Consider the following 22,171-nt stretch of genomic DNA (forward strand, 5'->3'; position numbering starts at 1 on the left):
TTAATAATTGCAATGCTCTCATAGTGGGAGAATTGCTAGCGTGGCTTGTGCGTACCGACGCGGTTGCAAACAGTCGGACACGACGACGGGTGACACTTCTCACGTAATTCGGAGGGATAATTCGGAAATTGTATGTGTGTGTGTGTGTGTGTGTGTGTGTGTGTGTGTGTGTGTGTGTGTATGTGTGTGTGTTATACACATTTTTTTACAAACAGCGTGGGCGTTATACGATTGTGTTTAAACCCACAGTTATTGATATGATATGTTGATCTATAGATGATTGATTGATGACCGGATGGTCAATAAAACCACAAATGATGCAGGTGAAACGAAATGTATGTACACTGATATTCATTGCTATGTTAGTGTTTAATATAATATGGTTGCGAAAATAAATCCAGCGCTTTGTAGAAATGTGTGAATGTAATGAATGATGGATGCAATTAACAGAGATCGCAAAATGCACATAACATAAAAACATATTCATGTGCATCACCGCATCACAAACATTTTTATTTATTTGGTACTAGCTTTTGCTCGCTCGGATGTAATTTATGTATAATATGTATGTATTTATAAAAGCTTTCTTATAGGGATGTCTAGATAACTGATACAAATACAAAGTGTATACGATTCGGTTTAAAATTGAAAGTTTCATGGCTATTTTATTCTTGCGGGTAGAATTAAACAAAAAAATCCTTTCTTAACGGATGCCTAAATCATGCAACTACCTGCATGCCAAATTTCAGCCCGAGATCCGTCCAGTGGTTTGGGCTGTTGTTGATAATTAACTACGTCAGTCACCAAAAAGTTATATATATTTAGATTACGGTGAACCGCGCGCAAGACAGCCAAAAGAAATGTAATGAGGGCAAAATGTATTATGATGTGAAATTGTATGTGTCTGCAATAGTGGATAACACAGTAAGCAATGTGCAGTAACACATAGATATATTTTTTTCTTAAATACATACATTATTATCTTAGAAAACACACAGGCCGATGTAAACAATCATACTCATGAATACAAATGTTTGTACCGTGCGAGAACGAACACGCGGTCATCGGAAGTAAGATGGTGTTCTACACCACTGGACCACCCAGGCCGTCAAACTATGTTGAGGATCCTACTCTCTTTATTAATTTTTTCTTATGTGGACTTTCTTAACTGGCATATATTTACAGACAGCGTGGGCGTTCCGATTGCCACCGCTTTATTGTCCAATGACTCAGAGATCGACGCAACAAACATAACCGGATATCAACCGAAAATCACAAATGATGCAGGTGAAACGAAATGTATGTATTGTCTTTGTATTCTATATTAATTAAATTTAATCTATAGTGTTTAATATAAGATGGTTGCGGTGGTCCAGTGGTGTAGAATACCGTCTGACTTCCAATGGTCGCAGGTTCGATTCCTCGCACGGCAATAAAAAAAACATATTATTATTATTATTATTATATATGCACAAACATATTTAAATTATAATATATTTGTTATTCGGTCTGGGTGTTTTCTATGTATAATATGTATGTATTTACTAGCTTGTATTATGTACTAGATCAATTACAAATCATTGCCTATAGAATAGAATAGCAAAGAATGGAGATTAATCTATAATGTTCAAATAAACTTAAAAGTATGCAATATCCACTAACCTTTAAGAACCGTCCCTGGTCTGCACCTCCTGGACTGCACACTGGTCCGAGAACACGTCGATTGATGGTAATTTTTGGCCTTTTGTTGATAATTAATTTCTAAGTGGCCGAACCAAAAAGAAACGTCCTTCCCACCGAACCGACCGGGCGCAAGAGAGCCACCCAACCGAGTGTTCTGATAGCGCATCACAGATGGCGCTCGTTCTTGCTGCGATCTCAAGAACGATGTGCCCTTGAGAGGCGATAGTTGCGGAATATTACAAACAATAGGTGCCCTAACACATAGATATATATTTTTTCCTAAATACATACATTATTATACATAGAAAACACACAGGCCGATGTAAACAATCATACTCATGAATACAAATGTTTGTACCGTGCGAGAACGAACCCGCGGTCATCGGAAGTAAGATGGTGTTCTACACCACTGGACCACCCAGGCCGTCAAACTATGTTGAGGATCCTACTCCTCGGAGATAAATTTAACTTATGTGGACTGTATTAACTGGCATATATTTAGACGACCTCGGTGGTATAGCGGTCCAGCACACCGCTTTACGTCCAATGGTCGCAGGTTCGATTCCTCGCACGGCACAAACATTTGTATTCACGTGTATGACTGTTTGTATCGGTCTGGGTGTTTTCTATGTATAATATGTATGTATTTACGAAAAAAAATATCTATGTATTTGTATCAGTTATCTAGTACCAACATAACACAAGCTTTATAATATTTAAAAATTGGGACTAGATGGTATATGTGTGATTATTATTATTATTATTATATATGACTGTAACAATATTTAAATTATAATTATTATTTATTTATTTTAGGAAGCTTAACGGTGTAATTTTACATGTAATTTGTCATATGAAATTGTCTTATGTCAATTAAAAATCATTGCCTATAGAATAGAATAGAATAGAATAGAAAATCATTTATTATATGTGTGATCACGGCACTGAAGACGGCAATCTGCCACGGTAGCGTCGATATACCACACCTTTCGGCCAGTAGTCCTCATTCATGAAGGTGGGCAGCAAGTTGGTGGGGACCAGGGCCACAAACGCTTTGAAACAAGAGTTGTGACTCGACTCCAGCTGCGTCACCCTCACAATAGAGTGCAGATTGCACTCCAAACCACAGTACGGACTTATAGAGCGGCTGACGGCCAATTCCCGCCTGACACCGGACACCGCTAGGGGTTCGAACCTCGGCTCAGGCCGTCGTAATATCGATCCCCGTTTGAATTGGACGGGGATTGATCGGAATGGAACCAGTGGCAAGTTAAAGTAAATCGGTACTTGTGCTATTCTCGGCCGTGCCCGGTCGTTCCAGGTCACTTCGCCTTCGCTAGCAGTGTTCGCACGAACAACTATCATAATGCACTTATATCGTAATATACATGCGTGCATGGCAATAGTTGTTCATGCACGGGATTTTCATTTAATGTTAGACATAGACACCTATATAAATATACATTGTAGATAAACTGGCTTTAAAAAAAAAGTAATTCAATTGAGTTTCTTGCCAGTTCTTCTCAATTGGATCTGTATACTGTGTTGGAAACTCCAACAAAAATAGGTATTAAAACCTTCTTAATTATTTACTTCATAATATTTAAATATATAACGCTGTGTTCTAATATTTACGATTGTCATTTTTTTTTAATGTGCTTCAATATTTTGTTACACCGGTAATTATATCGACATTTTAATAAATATATATAATTACGATTTGATTTAGAATTTGGTGTTTTATAATCATTTACAACGAATACATCCACGCACCTCGTTGAGATTCACACATACTGAACTGGTAGAAAATTGAAATTATAATACAAAAAAAATTAAAGGTATATAAGCGACTAAAATATCATAAACGAATAAATGATTTTTGAATTTGAATTTACTGCTTACTTTCAGCTGGCAAAAGGAACATGTTATACGCCATAGTGTCTCGTCTATGGTGCGGGCTGCCAGAGAGGTACAACACACGTGGTCGCCGTCTGCACGCTCCCCAGCACGCTACACAGGCGTTAGGCATACTGATGGCCAGGGACAGGCCTGACAGGTATATAACAGTAGTTTGTAGCTGCATACTTTATAGTTGTGGTGTGGAAAGAATCCAAGAATGGATAGGATAAAGAAGCATTTTTTTTATAACACATAGGTGGCAAACAAGCATACGGCCCATCTGATGGTAAACGGTTACCGTAGTCTATGGACGCCTGAAACACCAGGGGCGTCACATGCGCGTTGCCGACCCTTAAGAAATCTTAATATACCCTAAAAAAATACATTAGAGGAAGTATGAAAGTGGCGCAGGTATCGGAGAGGTTGAAGAGTAATCGTCTGTCGTGGTATGGACATGTAATGTATAGGAATGAAGATAATATTATAAGAAAGGTGTTACTTATGAATGTGGATGGTTATAAGGGCAGAGGAAGGCCGAAAAAGAGGTGGATGGACAGTGTGAAAGATGATATAAGAAAGGGAGTAAATAACGAGATGACTGCGAACAGAGATGAATGGAAGAGAAAAACAAATTACGTCCATCACAAATGAATGGGATAAGGAAATAGAAATAGAAATAGAAATAATCTTTATTCAAATAAACACATTACAAGCACTTTTGAATAGTCATATTTTGATTCTACCACTCATTCGGAATGCAGATTCATCACAAGAAGAATGAGCAAGAAACTTGTGTGTTGCTCTTTTTAATAGATGTTTTTTTATATAAATAATTATAGTATAACAATTAAGAGGCATGCGATTTTTTTTTGTTTATTGACAGCAGTTTTTTTTTTAACCTAGTCGAAACGTCGAGAGAGGTAAATACCTTTATTTGCCATAAAATGATTCGTGTTAAGACCCGGTTAATAATTTAAATAATGTATATTAAATACGAAAGTTTAAAAGAAATGCATGCAATCGTGATTGATCGTTTGCATATTTTTTTTACTCGCGTTGTCGCCTTTTTCAGTTTTGAGGGTAAATGGCGTTCACTAGTTATTTTTAACACCCCTCCACCCCTTCAGGCTGCAGATACCCCCGTTCCCGGTGTACACGAGATCTGGAGAAGTGCGTGTTTGGGTGGACCATGTTGCAGATGCTGATGTTAGGCTCTCCCCAAGAAGAGCTAAACTCATACGCAGGTCACAGTTTATGTCATATATATTTATTTATTTATATATTATTTTCACATATATTATATTTTATATGTTACTAATATTATAAACGTGAAAGTTTCTGAGTATGTATGTTTGTTACTTTTTCACGCATAAACTACTGAACGGATTTTGATGAAATTTTACAGTAATATAGCTTATACATTAGAATAACACATAGGGTATATTTTATATTAAAATTTATATTATGAAATTTAACGCGGGTGGTCCATCTGGTCCAATGGTAAGCAGAGCTTGTGTTATGGGTACTAGACAACTTATATATTATTTTTTCGTAAATACATACATATTATACATAGAAAACACCCAGACCGACATAAACAATCATACTCATGAATACAAATGTTTGCACCGTGCGAGGAATCGAACCCGCGACCATTGGAAGTAAGTGTGCTAACCAAGACCACCGAGGCTCTTGGTGGTCCAGCGGTTATTTGTTAATTTAATATATAAAGTTAATTTATTTTTAAACTTCGACGCTGGCAAACATGCGGCCTATCTGATGGTAAACGATTACATTAGGCCTGATTGCGGACGTTTTCAAAATAGACAAGGAAAAATGTTAGGACACTTGATACGGCGCGATGATTTCATGAAAATTATTATTGAGGGGAAAATAGAAGGAAAGAGGGGGAGGGGAAGACCAAGGAATAGCTACATCAAACAAACTGAGGACAAAATGGGAGTCGTGTCATATCAAGAATTAAAGAGCATGATGGAAGATCGCGGAAAGTGGCAAGAGCTCCACCGACAAGAGCGTAGCTCTTAAATTATGAATGAATGAATGAATAAATAGTGTTAACTTCCGTTGCAGATTCATGAGGTTCGTGTTCGCGGAGGTGCTGCGTGTGCAGCGGCGAGGTATGCGGCTACAAGCCGATGGCGCTACACACAACAACTACTACATAGTGCCCACAGTCAAATGTGAGTTGGTTTTAAGGACTGGGTTCCAGGACTGTATGATATATATATATATATATAAATGAATTACTCACTAAAATTCGAGAACGGCTGAACCGATTTGGCTAATTTTAGTCTTGAAATATGCATGGTAGTCCAGGGAAGGTTTAAACGGTGATAAAATATGAAGAAATTGCATGGAGTATAGTATATATATAACAACAATTTTATTTTCCCATACAAATTGTCAAACAGGGTGCGTTCAGAAATGTATTGCGTATCTAAACTTCAAAATTCCTCTAATTCTAAGGCGGAACGGAGTTCCGAGCTAGTATGTAATAATAATTCGCAGCGGGTGAAAAAGCTAAAGCATGCAAATGCAGGGGTCTCAGCTCCGAATATGATTTTGTCCTCTTCGGTGTCTAGACCCTTGGTCCGTGTTATGTTTTTAGTATTAGGTTCATTATTCTAGTATATATAATATTTTATTTTATTTCTGTATAAATAAAGTGTTTAAAACAAAGGAAAAAATCATTTAAAATGTACATATGTATATTATATATATATCATATAAAAAATGCGTTATGCACAGTTTTTTAATACACACGTATTAGTCTGTAGCAACAGTTTCTACACGTGCCACCATCCACTTACTAGAACCCTTATCACCTTTAAGCCGTCGTTACCTGCGGCTGCGTTTCTAATGTTACACGTGCCGTGTGATAAGGATTCTAGGAAGTGGATGGTGACACGTGTAGAAACTGTTGCTATAAGTCATATAGGCTATGACCGTTACCACTTACCATCAGATGGGCAATCAACTTGTGCACACTACCATTAAGAAAAGAAAACAATCATTTCAGCATTAAAAGAAGATGGCACCGCACACATAGACATCGACTGGTCCTTCCTGGAGCTGATATACCAACACACAGAGCAAAAGGACCACTCCGATATAGACAAACATCTATTCTTCGCGGAAAGAGAGAGAGAGAAGAACACCGAGAAAGAGAAGGAGAGTGACAGAGCGAAGAAGATGGAGAACCCGCTGCTGAAGGCCGGTGAAGTGTTTCGGTTCGATCCGGAGAAGTATAAGGAAGCTGTTGTGACGCCGTGGTACAGGAATCAGGACCAGCCTCAGGTATTTCTGTTTCTCTTTTTTTTTAAAGTAATTGTAATTTTGTAACTAATCTATAGATACACTTCTCGCAAAAATTAAGGGAACAGTAAAAAATAACAAATTTATGGGTTATTTTCCACAAGCTCTAATTCATTGAAAAATGGTCGTACAGAAAATAAAAATAAAGCTCCTGAAGCTTGAAAATTCTAGTTTTCAGATTTTCTGGGGACAAATCTGATGAAGGCAAAAAATTACTCTATCCTATCATCTAGTTGGCCCCACTCTAGCCTAGACTCTGGTGACCCCACTCTAGGCTAACTTCTATGTAGCCTCAGTCTAGCCTAACCTCTATGTACCCCATTCTAGCCTAGCCTCTAGGTGATCCCACTCTAGCCTTGACTCTAGGTGGCTCCACTCTACCTTAGCCTCTATGTAGCCCCACTCTTGAGTAAGCTAACGCCGTCGGAGTCGCAGTAGACTGTCACTTTGATCCCGCCATTCCGGTTTATGGCGTTTGACCAGGGAGACTCTAGGTGGCCCCACTCTACCTTAGCCTCTATGTAGCCCCATTCTAGAGTAAGCTAACGCCGACAGAGTCGCAGTAGACTGTCACTTCGATCCCGCCATTCCGGCTTATGGCGTTTGACCAGGGAGTTTTTAGAAAATATTAAATAGCTTTATACCCTCTTGCCTCCCCCGGGGCAGGCAGAGCATCTTGAGGGATTTTCTCCAAGTAAAAAGAAGGTATCGTTTACTAGTAAACATACAAGTACATCAAATCTTTCATCACAACATTGTTATTCATATATATATTATTTGAAACAGTTTTTTCTAGTGGCCGAAATATGCTGGAACTTGAACCCCGACTCCGCGTTCCCGTCGGCCACGCACGCCAGCTTCCGCGAGTACTACAGCAGCAAGTACGGCGTCACGCTCACGCAGAGCGACCAGCCACTGCTGGACGTCGACCACACCAGCGCCAGGCTCAACCTCCTCACGCCCAGGTCAGGAGACATTTCTAATTATTTTGTCGTGGTAACCATCCGACGCTGGTGTAACATCAGCCTGAACCTCGATCCTATGACTCCGATTAATATAGCTCTGTGACTCCGACGATTACGAGTCCATGACTCCGATAAATTCAGCCCTGTGATTGCGACAAACAGATAAGCTCCAGATATTACAACAGTGTTTCAACAGCCATGAGTCTACCCGTGAAGACTCCAGAGCAGATGGTAAATAAATTCTTATATTAGTAGTACTTTCAAAAGTCTTCGTTTGTTGCTACTATTGAAACTCGCTCGATATTCATCTCGGCAAACAATACTCACAGTATCTTCACACTACAGTTAATACACTTCTGATCGCCTGATCACCATCCGTAAGTATTTTACGTAAGTGTTAAGATCCTGTGATTTTTCCTAATTATACGTATAAACAGTGACCGTGTTAAATTGAAAACAGTATATAAAATAATCTACACATATACACTTTCTCTAATAATTACGATTTTCGTTCTATTTAGAGGAAAGATACCTCTGTTTCGACAGCAGTTGACCATTTTGTACAAAGTTTGTACTTTTTTTCAACAGATACGTGAATAGGAAAGGAGTTGCGCTGCCCGTGTCGTCTGAACGCACGAGGCGAGCCAAGCGAGACAGGTTGGACCAGAAACAGATCCTAGTACCCGAGTTGTGTCGGGTTCACCCCTTCGCTGCGCCACTGTGGTTCGCCACTGTTGCATTACCTTGCATTCTGTACAGGTAAGTGGATGACAGCAGGTAGGAGTCCGGCAGTATCCATTCGTCCCTAAGCGGATGGTTATCCATGATGGATTTTCCTGACGTGAAAAAAAAAAAAAAGTGGATGACACAGAAGAGAAAACGCCACTACACATCTTATATCGATTGTAGGCAACTCAAGCATAAACGCAATATCTCCTTTAGGAAGTACACACTCTATCCTAAGGAGATAAAAACCATCGCTCCTAAGAATATCCTTCAATTCTTGTCCCTGACGGGTCTAGGAGGCAAGCTCTGAAAAAGAGCGAGCACAATAGATCTATGTAGGACGCAGTGCTACAGGTCTTAACACCTGACAATAGCCTAAAAACCTCAATAAAAAAAGTGGATGTGGTAATTTATTTCATACTGTCATACAACGTCCTTCATGTACAGTATAATTCCCTTCTAATAGATCCCCCATACAACTCAATCGGGGACCAGAATTGTGACGGCCCGAACCGAGGTTCGAATTCCTAGCGGTGCCCTCAGACTAAACTCGTATCTGCCGAGCAAGAGTTGTCCTTCAAGCTCTCGATAAGTCCTTCCCTTGGTTTGGAGTGCCATCTGCACTCGCCCCTATCGTCCAGTGTAACTGCGAAGGCCAGCTCCGGCCGACAGCATTAGAATAATTCGAAAAAAAATAAGTTCAACTATCCAACATCAACGGTTGTTTTTTTTTGTGGATGATAATGGAATGGTCCGCCAGCCTGCGCTAACGGTTTACGCTGGCGCGGCACAAGTGGAGGATGATAAGATGAGTATGAGGTCAGATCAGTTAGTGGGCTAACTGATCTGACCGAAGGGAGAAACTCTTAAATACACAAGATTGAATCATTCTTCAGATTATTTCTTTTTATTGTAAGGAATTGTGTGGATGCGACGACTCCTTGTTAGTGTTTTTTTTATGGATGATAATGGAATGGTGCACCCGCCTGCGCTAACGGTTTACGATAGAGGGGCAACAGTGGAGGATGATAAGATGAACATGAGGTCAGGTCAGTTAGACCATTGCGGCAAATTCACCAAGAATTTATCACGATGGTTTCCAGGGGGAACTGCGTGGAGGTCAACCTTACATGGTACATTTCTAGTAATGTGTTCATTAGTCCACATTACTAACAATCTCATTTCCCCCGTCATCAACGGTTGTTGTATTTATTTAAAACCAGATGGCGCTGTGGTATTCTAGAGCCTAGTTTATAGCCTAGTGTTATCTAGGGTTAGACAGATATATTGCCGTAGTCAGTGTAGGATCACGCAGCAAGAAGTTGAAATTTAAATAAAGATTATTTCTATTTCTATTTCTAATCCGGCTTCCAGGATCAATGCTCTGCTAATAGCAGACGAGATCAGACGCGCTGTGGCCATCGATGTCGGTCTCGGTATACCCAAGATTGACGACACCGACTACCCAGGCTTCCAGTGGCCGCCGTTGGATTTTGGCTGGAGTCTTGCTGAGGTATAACATTTTCTGCATAGTTAATCGTCAAAGGGGGCATTCATTAATTATAATCACTTACCATCAGGTGAGCCGCATGCTCGTTTGTCCTCTGTGTTATAAAAAAAAAAAGAAAAAAAAACCGGGGGCGGGGGGGACTCCGAATCGTGCTTATAGGGATTGGTATGTAATGCGTAAGAATGAGGATAATATTTTAAGGAAGATGTTACATATGAATATGAATGGTTATAAGAACAGAAATAGGCCGAAAAAGAGATGGATGGACTGTGTGAAAGATGATATGGTAAGAAAGGAAGTAAATAACGAGATGACTGCGAACAGGGATGAATAGAAGAGAAAACATTATGACGACCACAAATAAATGGGATAAGGAAGAAGCAGATGGTGATGATGTGATCCACATTCATAAGTAACTTTGTATTTATTTATGTCAAGTTTTGCTATTTGGCATTATGTATTTACATAAAATTCTTAACAAAGTAATTCCGAAAAACGCTTATTTAAAAGATCAATACGTAAGTTCTTCTTATGGTAAGGTTGAGAGCTAAATTTTATATATATTTTATAACAGGTTCTCAATGCAGACTCGGAAAGAAGTGAAAAGAAGAGGGACGAAGAAGATACAGATGGGAAGGAATCGAACACAGAGGATTCCAAGTAAGTACTTTTATTTCATTGTTATCTGATTTTAACTAATTTCATTGTTATTTGCAATATTAAAATCGTAAACTAATTTCATTGTTATTTGCAATATTAAAATCATAAACTAATTTCATTGTAATTTGCAATATTAAAATCTTAAACTAATTTCATTGTTATTTGCAATATTAAAATCTTAAACTAATTTCATTGTTATTTGCAATATTAAAATCTTAAACTAATTTCATTGTAATTTGCAATATTAAAGTTTTCAAACTAATTTCATTGTTATTTGCAATATTAAAATCTTAAACTAATTTCATTGTTATTTACAATATTAAAATCTTAAACTAATTTCATTGTTATTTGCAATATTAAAATCATTACCTAATTTCATTGTTATTTGCAATATTAAAATCTTAAACTAATTTCATTGTTATTTGCAATATTAAAATCTTAAACTAATTTCATTGTTATTTACAATATTAAAATCTTAAACTAATTTCATTGTTATTTGCAATATTAAAATCATTACCTAATTTCATTGTTATTTGCAATATTAAAATCTTAAACTAATTTCATTGTAATTTGCAATATTAAAGTTTTCAAACTAATTTCATTGTTATTTGCAATATTAAAATCTTAAACTAATTTCATTGTTATTTGCAATATTAAAATCTTAAACTAATTTCATTGTTATTTGCAATATTAAAATCTTAAACTAATTTCATTGTTATTTGCAATATTAAAATCATAAACTAATTTCATTGTAATTTGCAATATTAAAATCTTAAACTAATTTCATTGTTATTTGCAATATTAAAATCTTAAACTAATTTCATTGTAATTTGCAATATTAAAATCATTACCTAATTTCATTGTAATTTGCAATATTAAAATCTTAAACTAATTTCATTGTTATTTGCAATATTAAAATCTTAAACTAATTTCATTGTTATTTGCAATATTAAAATCTTAAACTAATTTCATTGTTATTTGCAATATTAAAATCATTACCTAATTTCATTGTTATTTGCAATATTAAAATCTTCAACTAATTTCATTGTTATTTGCAACATTAAAATCTTAAACTAATTTCATTGTAATTTGCAATATTAAAATCGCAAACTAATTTCATTGTTTTACAATTGTATATGTTATATGCTTTTTTGCCATAAATATTTATATTCCGTTCTACTCGGCTTACTTCATTCGTTATAGTAAATATATATGTATTTTTTCGTTATTATATTCATGGAATTATATTCCAATCATTATAATTTCAATTGACAGCCTCGGTGGTGTAGTGTTTTATCACACCGCTTATATCAGCGATTCGATTCCTCGCACTGTACAAACATTTATAGTATATTCATGAGTATGTTTGTTTGTATTAGGCTGGGTGTTTTCTATATAGGTATATATTTACAAATATATCTTATATAAAATTCTCGTGTCACAGTTTTCGTTCCCATACTCCCCCGAAACGGCTTGACCGATTCTCATGAAATTTTGTGAGCGTATTGAGTAGGTCTGAGAATCGGCCAACATCTATTTTTCATTCCCCTAAATGTTAGGGGCACTACACCTATTTATTATGAAGTTCTGACAATTCAGATTTTAATTGTTTTTTTTTTTTTATTTTAAGGCAAAACAACGTTTGCCTTGTCAGCTAGTATATACCTATATATATATAAATATTTATGTCAGTTGTCTAGTACCCATAACACAAGGTCTACTTATCGTGGGACTAAATGGCGCTGTATTAATTCTTCTATTATATAATTTCAGCGCAATAGAAGATAGTAAAGAAGAATCCAGCGCAGAAGAGAAGACAATAAATGATATTTTACAAGAGAAGGAGGATGCTGAGAATGTGAGTAATAAACCCGTAGCTCGATGGTTATCACCTCACAATTATTATTATTGTTATTTACTAGCTGCTCCCGCGACTTCGTCCGCATGGAATTTATTTTTCTAAAATAAAAGTAGCCTAAGTTACTCCTTATTATATCAGCTACCTATCAAAAAAAGTCCCGTCAAAATCGGTCCAACCTTTTCAGAGATTAGCCGGAACAAACAGACAGATAAAAATGTACTGTATTTATAATCGTATGCATATGGTAAAAAACGGTTATTTCAATATTACAAACAGATACTCCAAGTTTATTTATATGTATAGATCTATTTCAGGCGACTAGGTCCATATTATAAATACCTTATAGACTAACATATACATATATATATAATTGGCGTGTCTGTTTGTAATGTATATATATAATGTGTTATGTATTTTTCAAACACCTTTTTTATGTGAAATAATATACTTAATTGTGTTGCTCTGAAAAGAGAAACAACATTTAACGCTATTACTTCACAAAATTATCAACTCAAATTATAAACAATTATACACGTATTATTCAGCAAAAAAACTGTTAGAAACATCTAGAAACTTCCTCGACAAATGACGTACGTCATTCTGACGTTTAAATTTAATTCACCTACATATGCGCGCCAAATTCAAATAATGAATGTCAATGACTTTCATTTACATATATATATATATATATATATGTAAATATAAATACACTTTATTCAAGACTCAACAGTTATAGTTCATTCTGACAACTCAGTAGGTGTTAAAAAAATTCTTTTTAAAAATGGTTTTACATTTTTATGCCCATTCCCATATAAGAACCATTAGTTTGAATTAGTGTTAATTGGTGGTTTGTATTCACACACTTAAACTTAAAAATGTAAAGTAATAATAAAATTATTTAAAAGAGCAACACGCAAGTTTCTTGCTCGTTCTTCTTGTGATGAGACAGCTTTCCGAATGAGCGGTAGATTAAAAAATGTAATGACTATTCAAAAGTGCTTCAATGTAAGTTTATTTGAATAAATGATTTTCTATTCTATTCTATTCTTTTTCTAAGGGGCCGTTCAAGTATTACGTAAGCACTATTGGGGGGGGGGGGGTCTTTTCTTTGCTTATTTTGGATGACATGTGGGTGGGGGAGTCTGTATGATGATTACGTCATCGGTCGTAATTTACTTTTTTACACGAATGGCAACCCTCACATTGTCTTTGCTAAAAAAATATATAATACATTAATTGAGAGATGTCATTCTTTTTAAAAATGAATTATATAACATATCAGTAGTGTTAATTGGTGTTACGTAAGCATGGGTGGAGGGGTAAGAGCTTTGCTTACTTTTGCTGACAACGGGGGATGGGGGGTAAATAATTGTGATAAATCTGCTTACGTAATACTTGAACAGCCCCTAAACGATACTTAGGAACACCAATCTGCAGCGTTTATTAGTTTTGTACATATATATGTACATATATATATATTTGTATGTTTGTTTTAGACGTTCGAGATTGGCACTTGGAGTAACGAGATGGCATCCAACATACAAACAACCGAGTACAACGAATTCCTTGAACCGTTACCTTCCAACCTGACGCTGTGCACATCCGCTTCTGGTAAGTTCTTTATATGTAACTAATGGCTATCAGGCTCCCGGCCAGCTTGATGATAAGTGCTAACCGTCGTCTATATAATTATAGCTTAGAACAATTAACACAGCGCCATCTAGTCCCAAGCTAAGCACAGCTTGTGTTATGGGTACTAGACAACTGATGTAAATACATAGACACATATATATATATATATATTATTCTTATTTCTCTTCTTATAGTATTCTTATCAGTGTTGGCTGGCTCCTCCGTCATACTCGTGAACGAGTGCTGCTTGTAGGGACTGGTCTGCTCCTATCACTACGACTGATTTAATCTTATTGTGTTTTTATATTTGACCCAAATAAATTAGTGCTGGTTGGTAGTTTGTATTCACACGTTTCGACTTGTAAAATGTGAACTTACAAATGTTAAATTCACATCACTGTTGTAGAAAAATTCCGATATTTAAAAATATATTAAAAGAAGGTAGTTTGTTTTTAGTACTAATGAAGTACCCAATGTAAGGATTATTACGAATATTGTAAATAGCGCCATCTAGTATTTATAGACCAACCTACTACACTGACTTTGGTCTATAAATACGGAGGTCGGTAGTTGAATAATCCTCTTTGGTTGGATGAGCCGCGGCATTCAGTCGACGAGCACAGATAGTGTTTTAGATACTAAAGTGAATTGTATTAGGAATAGGTTCATCCCGGTCTTAGTTGGGCCTGGGGGGAAGCTGCAAGTAGTGAAGGCGAGTGTTAATGCATTCTAAAAGAGCTCTTTAAACACAGTCACGGGCGCTACTTGGGGTTTCCCTTGCGGTAGCCGGCTTTAAAGCCTAAGTCGTCCATCATCAGTCGGTAGATTAAAAAAACGTTATGATTGTTCAAAAGAACTAAAATTAAGTTTATTTGAATATGATTCTATTTCTCTTCTATTATTAACTAATTTTCTAATTCACCAAGTAATATAACCAACTTGTTATGTCGAGAGATTGTTTTTCTTAATTAGATTTATATTGTAGGTGGCGTGGACTGGTCTGAGAGAACCAAGAGGCAGTTCAATCCTACTCACCCCCACACTCTAGCGGACAGCGACTGCTCCTATATGTCCAGGTAACGCTTGATAACATGTAATAAGCGATAAGGCTGCCTTTTTGTCTAACATATTTATATATTACTTGCTACTCGCCCCGGATTCGCACGAGTGTACATGTATTATCTAAATATATATAACTCAAAAGTGACTGACATAGTGATCTATCAACGCACAGCCCAAACCACTGGACGGATCGGGCTGAAATTTGGCATGCAGGTAGATGTTATGACGTAGGTATCCGCTAAGAAAGGATTTTGATTAATTCTACCCTCAAGGGGATAAAATAAATGATAGGATGAAAGTTTGTATGAAACTTTGTCAATTTCAAACCGATCGGGCTGAGACTTTGCATGCATAAAGCTACTATGACGTAGGCATCCCCTAAGAAAGGATTTTTATGAATTCCATCGCTAAGAGGATAAATTAACGCGAGCGAAGCCGCGGGCAAAAGCAAGTATATATATAAACCGTCCTCTAGAATCACTCTATCTATTAAAAAAACCCACTTCAAAATCCGTTGCGTAGTTTTAAAGATTTAAGCATACATAAGGACGGACAGACAGCGACAGCGACTTTATTTTATACTATGTATAAATAAGCATACTGCATTAATTCCTATAGTCTTACTAATATTAATTGAAACCAATTTTTTACAGTGAATTCGACACGGACGATACGGATTCTGATATGAGCGATGACAACGATGGCTTTATGTCGAATCTTAGTAAGTATTCGTCATACTCGAGAACGGTTTGTATAGAATTATATAGTTATTGGCCGTCTATTAATCACGTGATGTTTTAGAATGACACTCACTTTTGACGGCCTCGATGGTCTAGTGGTTTAGCACACGGCTTTACTTGCGATGGTTGCGGGTGCAAGTCATGAGTCATAGTTTGAAATATACAGTAGTCCTGACTTACCTAAATATTTTCTGGAATGAAAAGTGTATGACTTTTCAAGCACTTTCCAAACAGCAATTTCTCTAACTATTTTTACATTCGTAGCCTGGTCAACGAACAGACAATACTAAGCTTCCAAAGTATATACGAGCTCTGTTCAATGCATGATGATACCTCGTTCTGAGGCGAAATACGTGTCGCAATATGGGTGTAGACTCAATAACGGTTGTCGCAGTATGGGTGTAGACTCAATAACGGTTGTCGCAGTATGGGTGTAGACTCAATAACGGTTGTCGCAGTATGGGTGTAGACTCAATAACGGTTGTCGCAGTATGGGTGTAGACTCAATAACGGTTGTCGCAGTATGGGTGTAGGTTGTCGCAGTATGGGTGTAGACTCAATAACGGTTGTCGCAGTATGGGTGTAGACTCAATAACGGTTGTCGCAGTATGGGTGTAGACTCAATAACGGTTGTCGCAGTATGGGTGTAGACTCAATAACGATTGTCGCAGTATGGGTGTAGACTCAATAACGGTTGTCGCAGTATGGGTGTAGACTCAATAACGGTTGTCGCAGGATGGGTGTAGACTCAATAACGGTTGTCGCAGTGTGGGTGTAGACTCAATAACGGTTGTCGCAGTATGGGTGTAGACTCAATAACGGTTGTCGCAGTATGGGTGTAGACTCAATAACGGTTGTCGCAGTATGGGTGTAGACTCAATAACGGTTGTCGCAGTATGGGTGTAGACTCACCGGTCGGAATTTGATCGCCATTAGAGAAAGTCGTAACGCTTTCAGTAGCGGTGGTCAGGTTCCCGCACTGAATATTTGTGATCTCACACATGCTAATGCTAGCGGAATTAAATAAAATTATATAAATCCATTAAGTAACTTTTACTTTATAACATTCATATAGATTGATATTAATGTTATACAATTTTAGGCCCTATGAGCTTCCGGATAGAGTACAAAACGCCCCACGAGGCCGAAGCGTTTGATGTGGAACGAAAGAAAGTGAATCCCGCGCCGCTACCCGACGCCGAGGATGACGCGGCCGACCGCGCCGTGCATGACGCACTAGTACGCACAGGGAACGCGCCCAAGGAGGTTAGTGGCCAGTTGTGATGATGTGACGTATTGTGACGATGGTGGCGAGTTGTGACGGTAGTGGCGAGTTGTGATAATGCTGACGAGTTGTGACGATGGTGGCGAGTCGTGACGATAATGGCGAGTGGTGTGAATAACGGCGGGTTGCGATTGCATTTGGTGGTTAATTGTGACTTTGTTGAGGAGTTGTGATATTAGTGGCGAGTTGTGTGATTGGTGATGATTTGTGTGACGGGTTGAGACTCGAGGCGAGATGCGTTTGAAGTTGCGTTGTTGGTTAATTGTGAGATTCGTGGTGAGTTGTGACTTTGTTAGCTAGTTATGACATTAGTGAAGAGTTGTGTGATTGAGGACAACCCGTCCTGACCGACAGACTTAAACCGAGTTATGTCATTGGTTTCGATTTATATGAATAATGAAGGGTTGCGAGATTCGTGGCGAGTTGCGTTGAGGTTGTGGAGATAGTTGCGAGTTTAGTAGTGAGCGAGTTATGACATTGGTGGCGAGTTGTGTGACTTGTGGCGAGTTGTGTGACTTGTGACGAATTGTGTGATGTGTGTAATTTGTGGATTTTTGTGAATTTATGTTAGTAACTGGTTTCTAAAATAAATTTCGAGTTATTTGTAGGTGTGGCTGGTAGCACTGGTAGCGATTTGTATGTTTGTATTCTGTATTCTACGTGAAGCTGTTCATGTATTTAAAATAATTATTGTTAGATTTAGGTCTTTCAACTGTAGTAGCTCTAGTCCTATCTACTCAAAAGTGGATATGCCACACAGTGATGGAGTGGCTGGAAGAGATCTCTTTTTTTTTCAAACAATTCTAATGCTGTTGGCCGCAACTGACCTTTACAGCATCACCGGACGATAGGGGGCGAGTGCAGATGGTACTCCAAAGCTTAGGAATAACTTATGGAGCGGCTGAAGAACAACTTCCGCCTGACGACTTTAGGCCGAGGACACCGCTAGGGGTTCGATCCTCGGCTCAGGCTGTCGTAATATCGATCCCCATCTGAATTGGACGGAGATTGATCGGAATCTTAGCCGTGCCCGGTCGTTCAAGGTCACTTCGCTTTCGCTAGCAGTGTTCGCACGAACAACTATCATAATGCAATAGTTCATGCACGAGATTTTCACTTATGGACTTATGGAACTTCTCAAGACATCTCCCGCCTGACGAATACGAGTTTGGTCTGAAGGCACCGGGGTTCGAACCTCGGCTCAAGCCGTCGTAATTTTGGATTCCCGTTTGAATTGGGCGGAGGATCTGAGGGTCTTTTAGATATAAGTCCACCTTGCTCACATGTCTCTAATTAAACATTATTTAAATTATTAACCGGGTCTTAACACGAATAATTTTATGGCAAATAAAGGTATTTACCTCTCTCGACGTTTCAGTTTGTTAAGACCTGGTTAATAATTTATATAATGTTGTATATTAAACACGAAAGTTTAAAATTAACTATGTCTCTAATTAATATTATTACTCTGCTTAAATATGTAATTTAATATTTTCCTCTTCACAGTATATAGAGAAGTTCTATAAATCGGTCGTATCACACGAGAATAACATAGTCGCAAGAGGTTACCTCATCAAAGATGACAAGCGTATAGACAGTATACTGCCAAATAATACACAAAAATCCATCAGTCCCGAACAAAAGGATGCCTCGAAACTTCTAGAAATGTTCCCTTATAATAATATCGAGTTTTCCAACGGAAAAATTGATATTGAAACGATAGAAAGGAACAAACGGTTGCTGCTGTCGGAATTAAAAAAAAGTTCGTCTATGGATGAGATTAAAAAGTTGAAATGTTTCTCTATGGTCGATGTGGATATAGACGCAGAGGGTTACGTCAACGAGAAGGTTTTGAATATTGGTTTTAATGCTAAAGAAAATTATATAGATAAAGTTAGTAAATGGGAGACTACAAAGGATTTTGTACCTTATTATGAAGACGTGAAGGTGCAGAATGAGAAGGAGTTTGATTTTGATTATCAGCCGAAGTTAGAAGGTCATCCGGGGCCGAGCCCTAGTGTTATTTTGCAGGTTAGTTTCTCTATATCTAATAATAATAATCTGACGGCCTCGGAGGTCTAGCGGTTTAGTACACCGCTGTACTTTCGATGGTCGCGGGTTTGATTCCTCTCACGCTGCACACATTTGTATTTATGACTATGATTGTTTCTATCGGTTTCCTATGTATATTATGTATGTATTTAGGAAAAAAAATCTATGTATTTATATCAGTTATCTAGTAACCATAACACAAGCTTTAGTTAGCTTAACTTGGGACTAGATGGCGCTGTGTTAATTGTCCAGGGATATTTATTATTTCTATTCTATTGTAATTGATTTGAAGATGTAAACTGGCTGTTCTGGTCCACAGGCCCTGACGATGTCCAATGCCAATGACGGTATCAACCTGGAACGTCTGGAGACCATCGGAGACAGCTTCCTGAAGTTCGCCATCACAGCCTACCTGTACTGCGCCCACCCCACCGTCCACGAGGGGAAACTCAGCCACATGAGGAGTAAGCAGGTAGGTCCACCTTAGTTCTCCGGAATGAAACGTAACAGTCAGCGTCTCATTATGACGTCATATCCGTGTTCATGTTCATTCGTTCAAACATGAATTTATTTGTTCATTCATTCATGAATGAACATTCCAAATTTGAATTTAAAAATGATCTGCATTGATGTAAACATGTACAACGCGGCACGTGATGACGTCGTATCCGTGTTCATGTTTACATTCCAAATTTGAATTTAAAAATGATCTGCATTGATGTAAACATGTACAACGCGGCACGTGATGACGTCGTATCCGTGTTCATGTTTGAATTCCAAATTTGAATTTAAAAATGAATCTGTATTATTGTAAACAAGTACAACATTTATTTGAAAAGAATACGAGCTGAGTTTCTTGTCAGTTATTTTCTTCTCTACTAAATAGACTAAATCTACTGGTTTAGGGTTTAGTTAGTAAACAATTGTGGCCTAAATGTAATATTGTGTGCATAGGTGTCGAACCTGAACCTGTACCGGCTGGGTCGGTGCCGGCGACTGGGCGCGCGCATGATCGCGAGCAAGTTCGAGCCACACGACAACTGGCTGCCGCCCTGCCACCGCCCGCCGCCCACGCTGCTGCCGCAACACCACCACCAGGTACAATAGCACCAGCTACACCAGCACCAGGAACACCAGCACCATCTACACCAGCACCAGGAACAGCAGCATCCGGATCACAAGCAGCACCAGCTACACCATCACCAGGAACAGCAGCATCCGGATCACCAGCAGCTCCAGGAACACCAGCACCATCTACACCAGCACCAGGAACAGCAGCATCCGGATCACAAGCAGCACCAGCTACACCATCACCAGGAACAGCAGCATCCGGATCACCAGCAGCTCTAAATACACCACCATCACCACAATGACCAACAGCAACACCAGGTACACCAGCAGCACCTGGAACAACGACATCAGGTACACCAGCATCACCAGAAATAGCAACATCAGGATCACCAGCAGCAACAGGTACCCCAGCACCAGGCGCACTAGCACCAGGTACAAAATGTTAGTATTGTGCAAGGAATCGAATTGACGACCATCAGAACTAAAGCGGCGTGGTAAACCGCTAGAGCAATGAGGCCATTTTTTTTTGACAAGATTTTTTTTTTGCAGAGTGATACACAAGAGCGCGTCATACCTGAATCTTCATTGGACTCCTCTGGCTGTTTCATACCTTACAACCTCATCACCCAGCACAGCATACCAGGTAAGAAAAATATCATCACTACATAGTATAAAACAAAGTCGCTGTCGCTGTCTGTCTGACCCTATGTATGCTTAAATCTTTAAAACTACGCAACGGATTTTGAAGCGGTTTTTTCAATAGATAGAGTGATTCAAGAGGAAGGTTTATATATAATATATGCAAATATATAGTATACAATAATAGTAATCTCAGGACAATTCACACACCGCCATCTAGTTCCAAGCCAGGCAGAGCTTGTGTTATGGGTACTGGACAACTGTTATAAATACATATATTTTTTGAAAATACATACATAATATACATAGAAAAGAGTCAGACAGATACAAATAATCGTTTCGGGTACTAGACAAATGTTATATTATGATTTTCTTTTTCGAAATACATCTATACATATATATAAAATTGGAGTGTCTGTTTGTAATATTGAAATAACCGTATTTTACTGATATACATATGAATATAAATACAGTACATACACCATGATAACATTTTTTACAATTTTTATGTATATATCTGTCAGTTTGTTCCGGCTAATCTCTGAAATGGCTGGACCGATTTTGACGGGGCTTTTATTGACAGGTAGCTGATGTAATAAGGAGTAACTTAGGCTATTTTTATTTTAGAAAAATAACTTTATATTCAGCTAGTATGAAATAAAATTAGAGCACTGAGGCCGTCAAAATACTACTCATCACTGATAATTACAGATAAATCGATAGCGGACTGCGTGGAGGCATTGATCGGGGCGTACTTACTGGAGTGTGGGCCTCGTGGAGCCCTGCTGTTCATGTCGTGGCTGGGGCTCCGGGTGCTGCCCCAACACGACCTGCCGCTGCCCCCCGACCACCCGTACTGCAGGCCGAGACCAGAGGGCGCCACTGTGCAGGTATTTTTGTAATTAATATTACTGGACAATTAACACAGCGCCATCTAGTCCCATGGTAAGCATAGCTTGTGTTATAGGTACTAGACAACTGATATAAATACAAAGATATATTTTTTGTAAATTTGTCTATAATATACATAGAAAACATCCAAACCGATAC

The 22,171-nt window shown here is 38.1% G+C and overlaps 1 protein-coding gene across 1 annotated transcript in view; it reads left to right on the forward strand.

The window, feature by feature from the left end:
* Window positions 1-22,171, forward strand: part of LOC131845367 (endoribonuclease Dcr-1) — a 59,604-nt gene that overhangs the window by 24,716 nt on the left and 12,717 nt on the right. The window contains 20 exon segments of the mRNA XM_059194422.1: window positions 1,186-1,217; window positions 1,220-1,299; window positions 3,592-3,739; window positions 4,710-4,826; window positions 5,674-5,783; window positions 6,623-6,900; window positions 7,705-7,883; window positions 8,472-8,642; window positions 9,984-10,122; window positions 10,694-10,779; window positions 12,553-12,637; window positions 14,137-14,251; window positions 15,258-15,348; window positions 15,988-16,055; window positions 17,177-17,340; window positions 18,866-19,390; window positions 19,731-19,883; window positions 20,366-20,509; window positions 21,032-21,125; window positions 21,833-22,011. Coding sequence (XP_059050405.1) covers window positions 1,186-1,217; window positions 1,220-1,299; window positions 3,592-3,739; window positions 4,710-4,826; window positions 5,674-5,783; window positions 6,623-6,900; window positions 7,705-7,883; window positions 8,472-8,642; window positions 9,984-10,122; window positions 10,694-10,779; window positions 12,553-12,637; window positions 14,137-14,251; window positions 15,258-15,348; window positions 15,988-16,055; window positions 17,177-17,340; window positions 18,866-19,390; window positions 19,731-19,883; window positions 20,366-20,509; window positions 21,032-21,125; window positions 21,833-22,011 — 2,958 coding nt within the window.

Source organism: Achroia grisella, unplaced genomic scaffold, assembly GCF_030625045.1.
Source record: "Achroia grisella isolate CSIRO2021 unplaced genomic scaffold, CSIRO_AGI_Agris_v1 utg461, whole genome shotgun sequence".
Lineage (NCBI taxonomy): Eukaryota > Metazoa > Arthropoda > Insecta > Lepidoptera > Pyralidae > Achroia > Achroia grisella.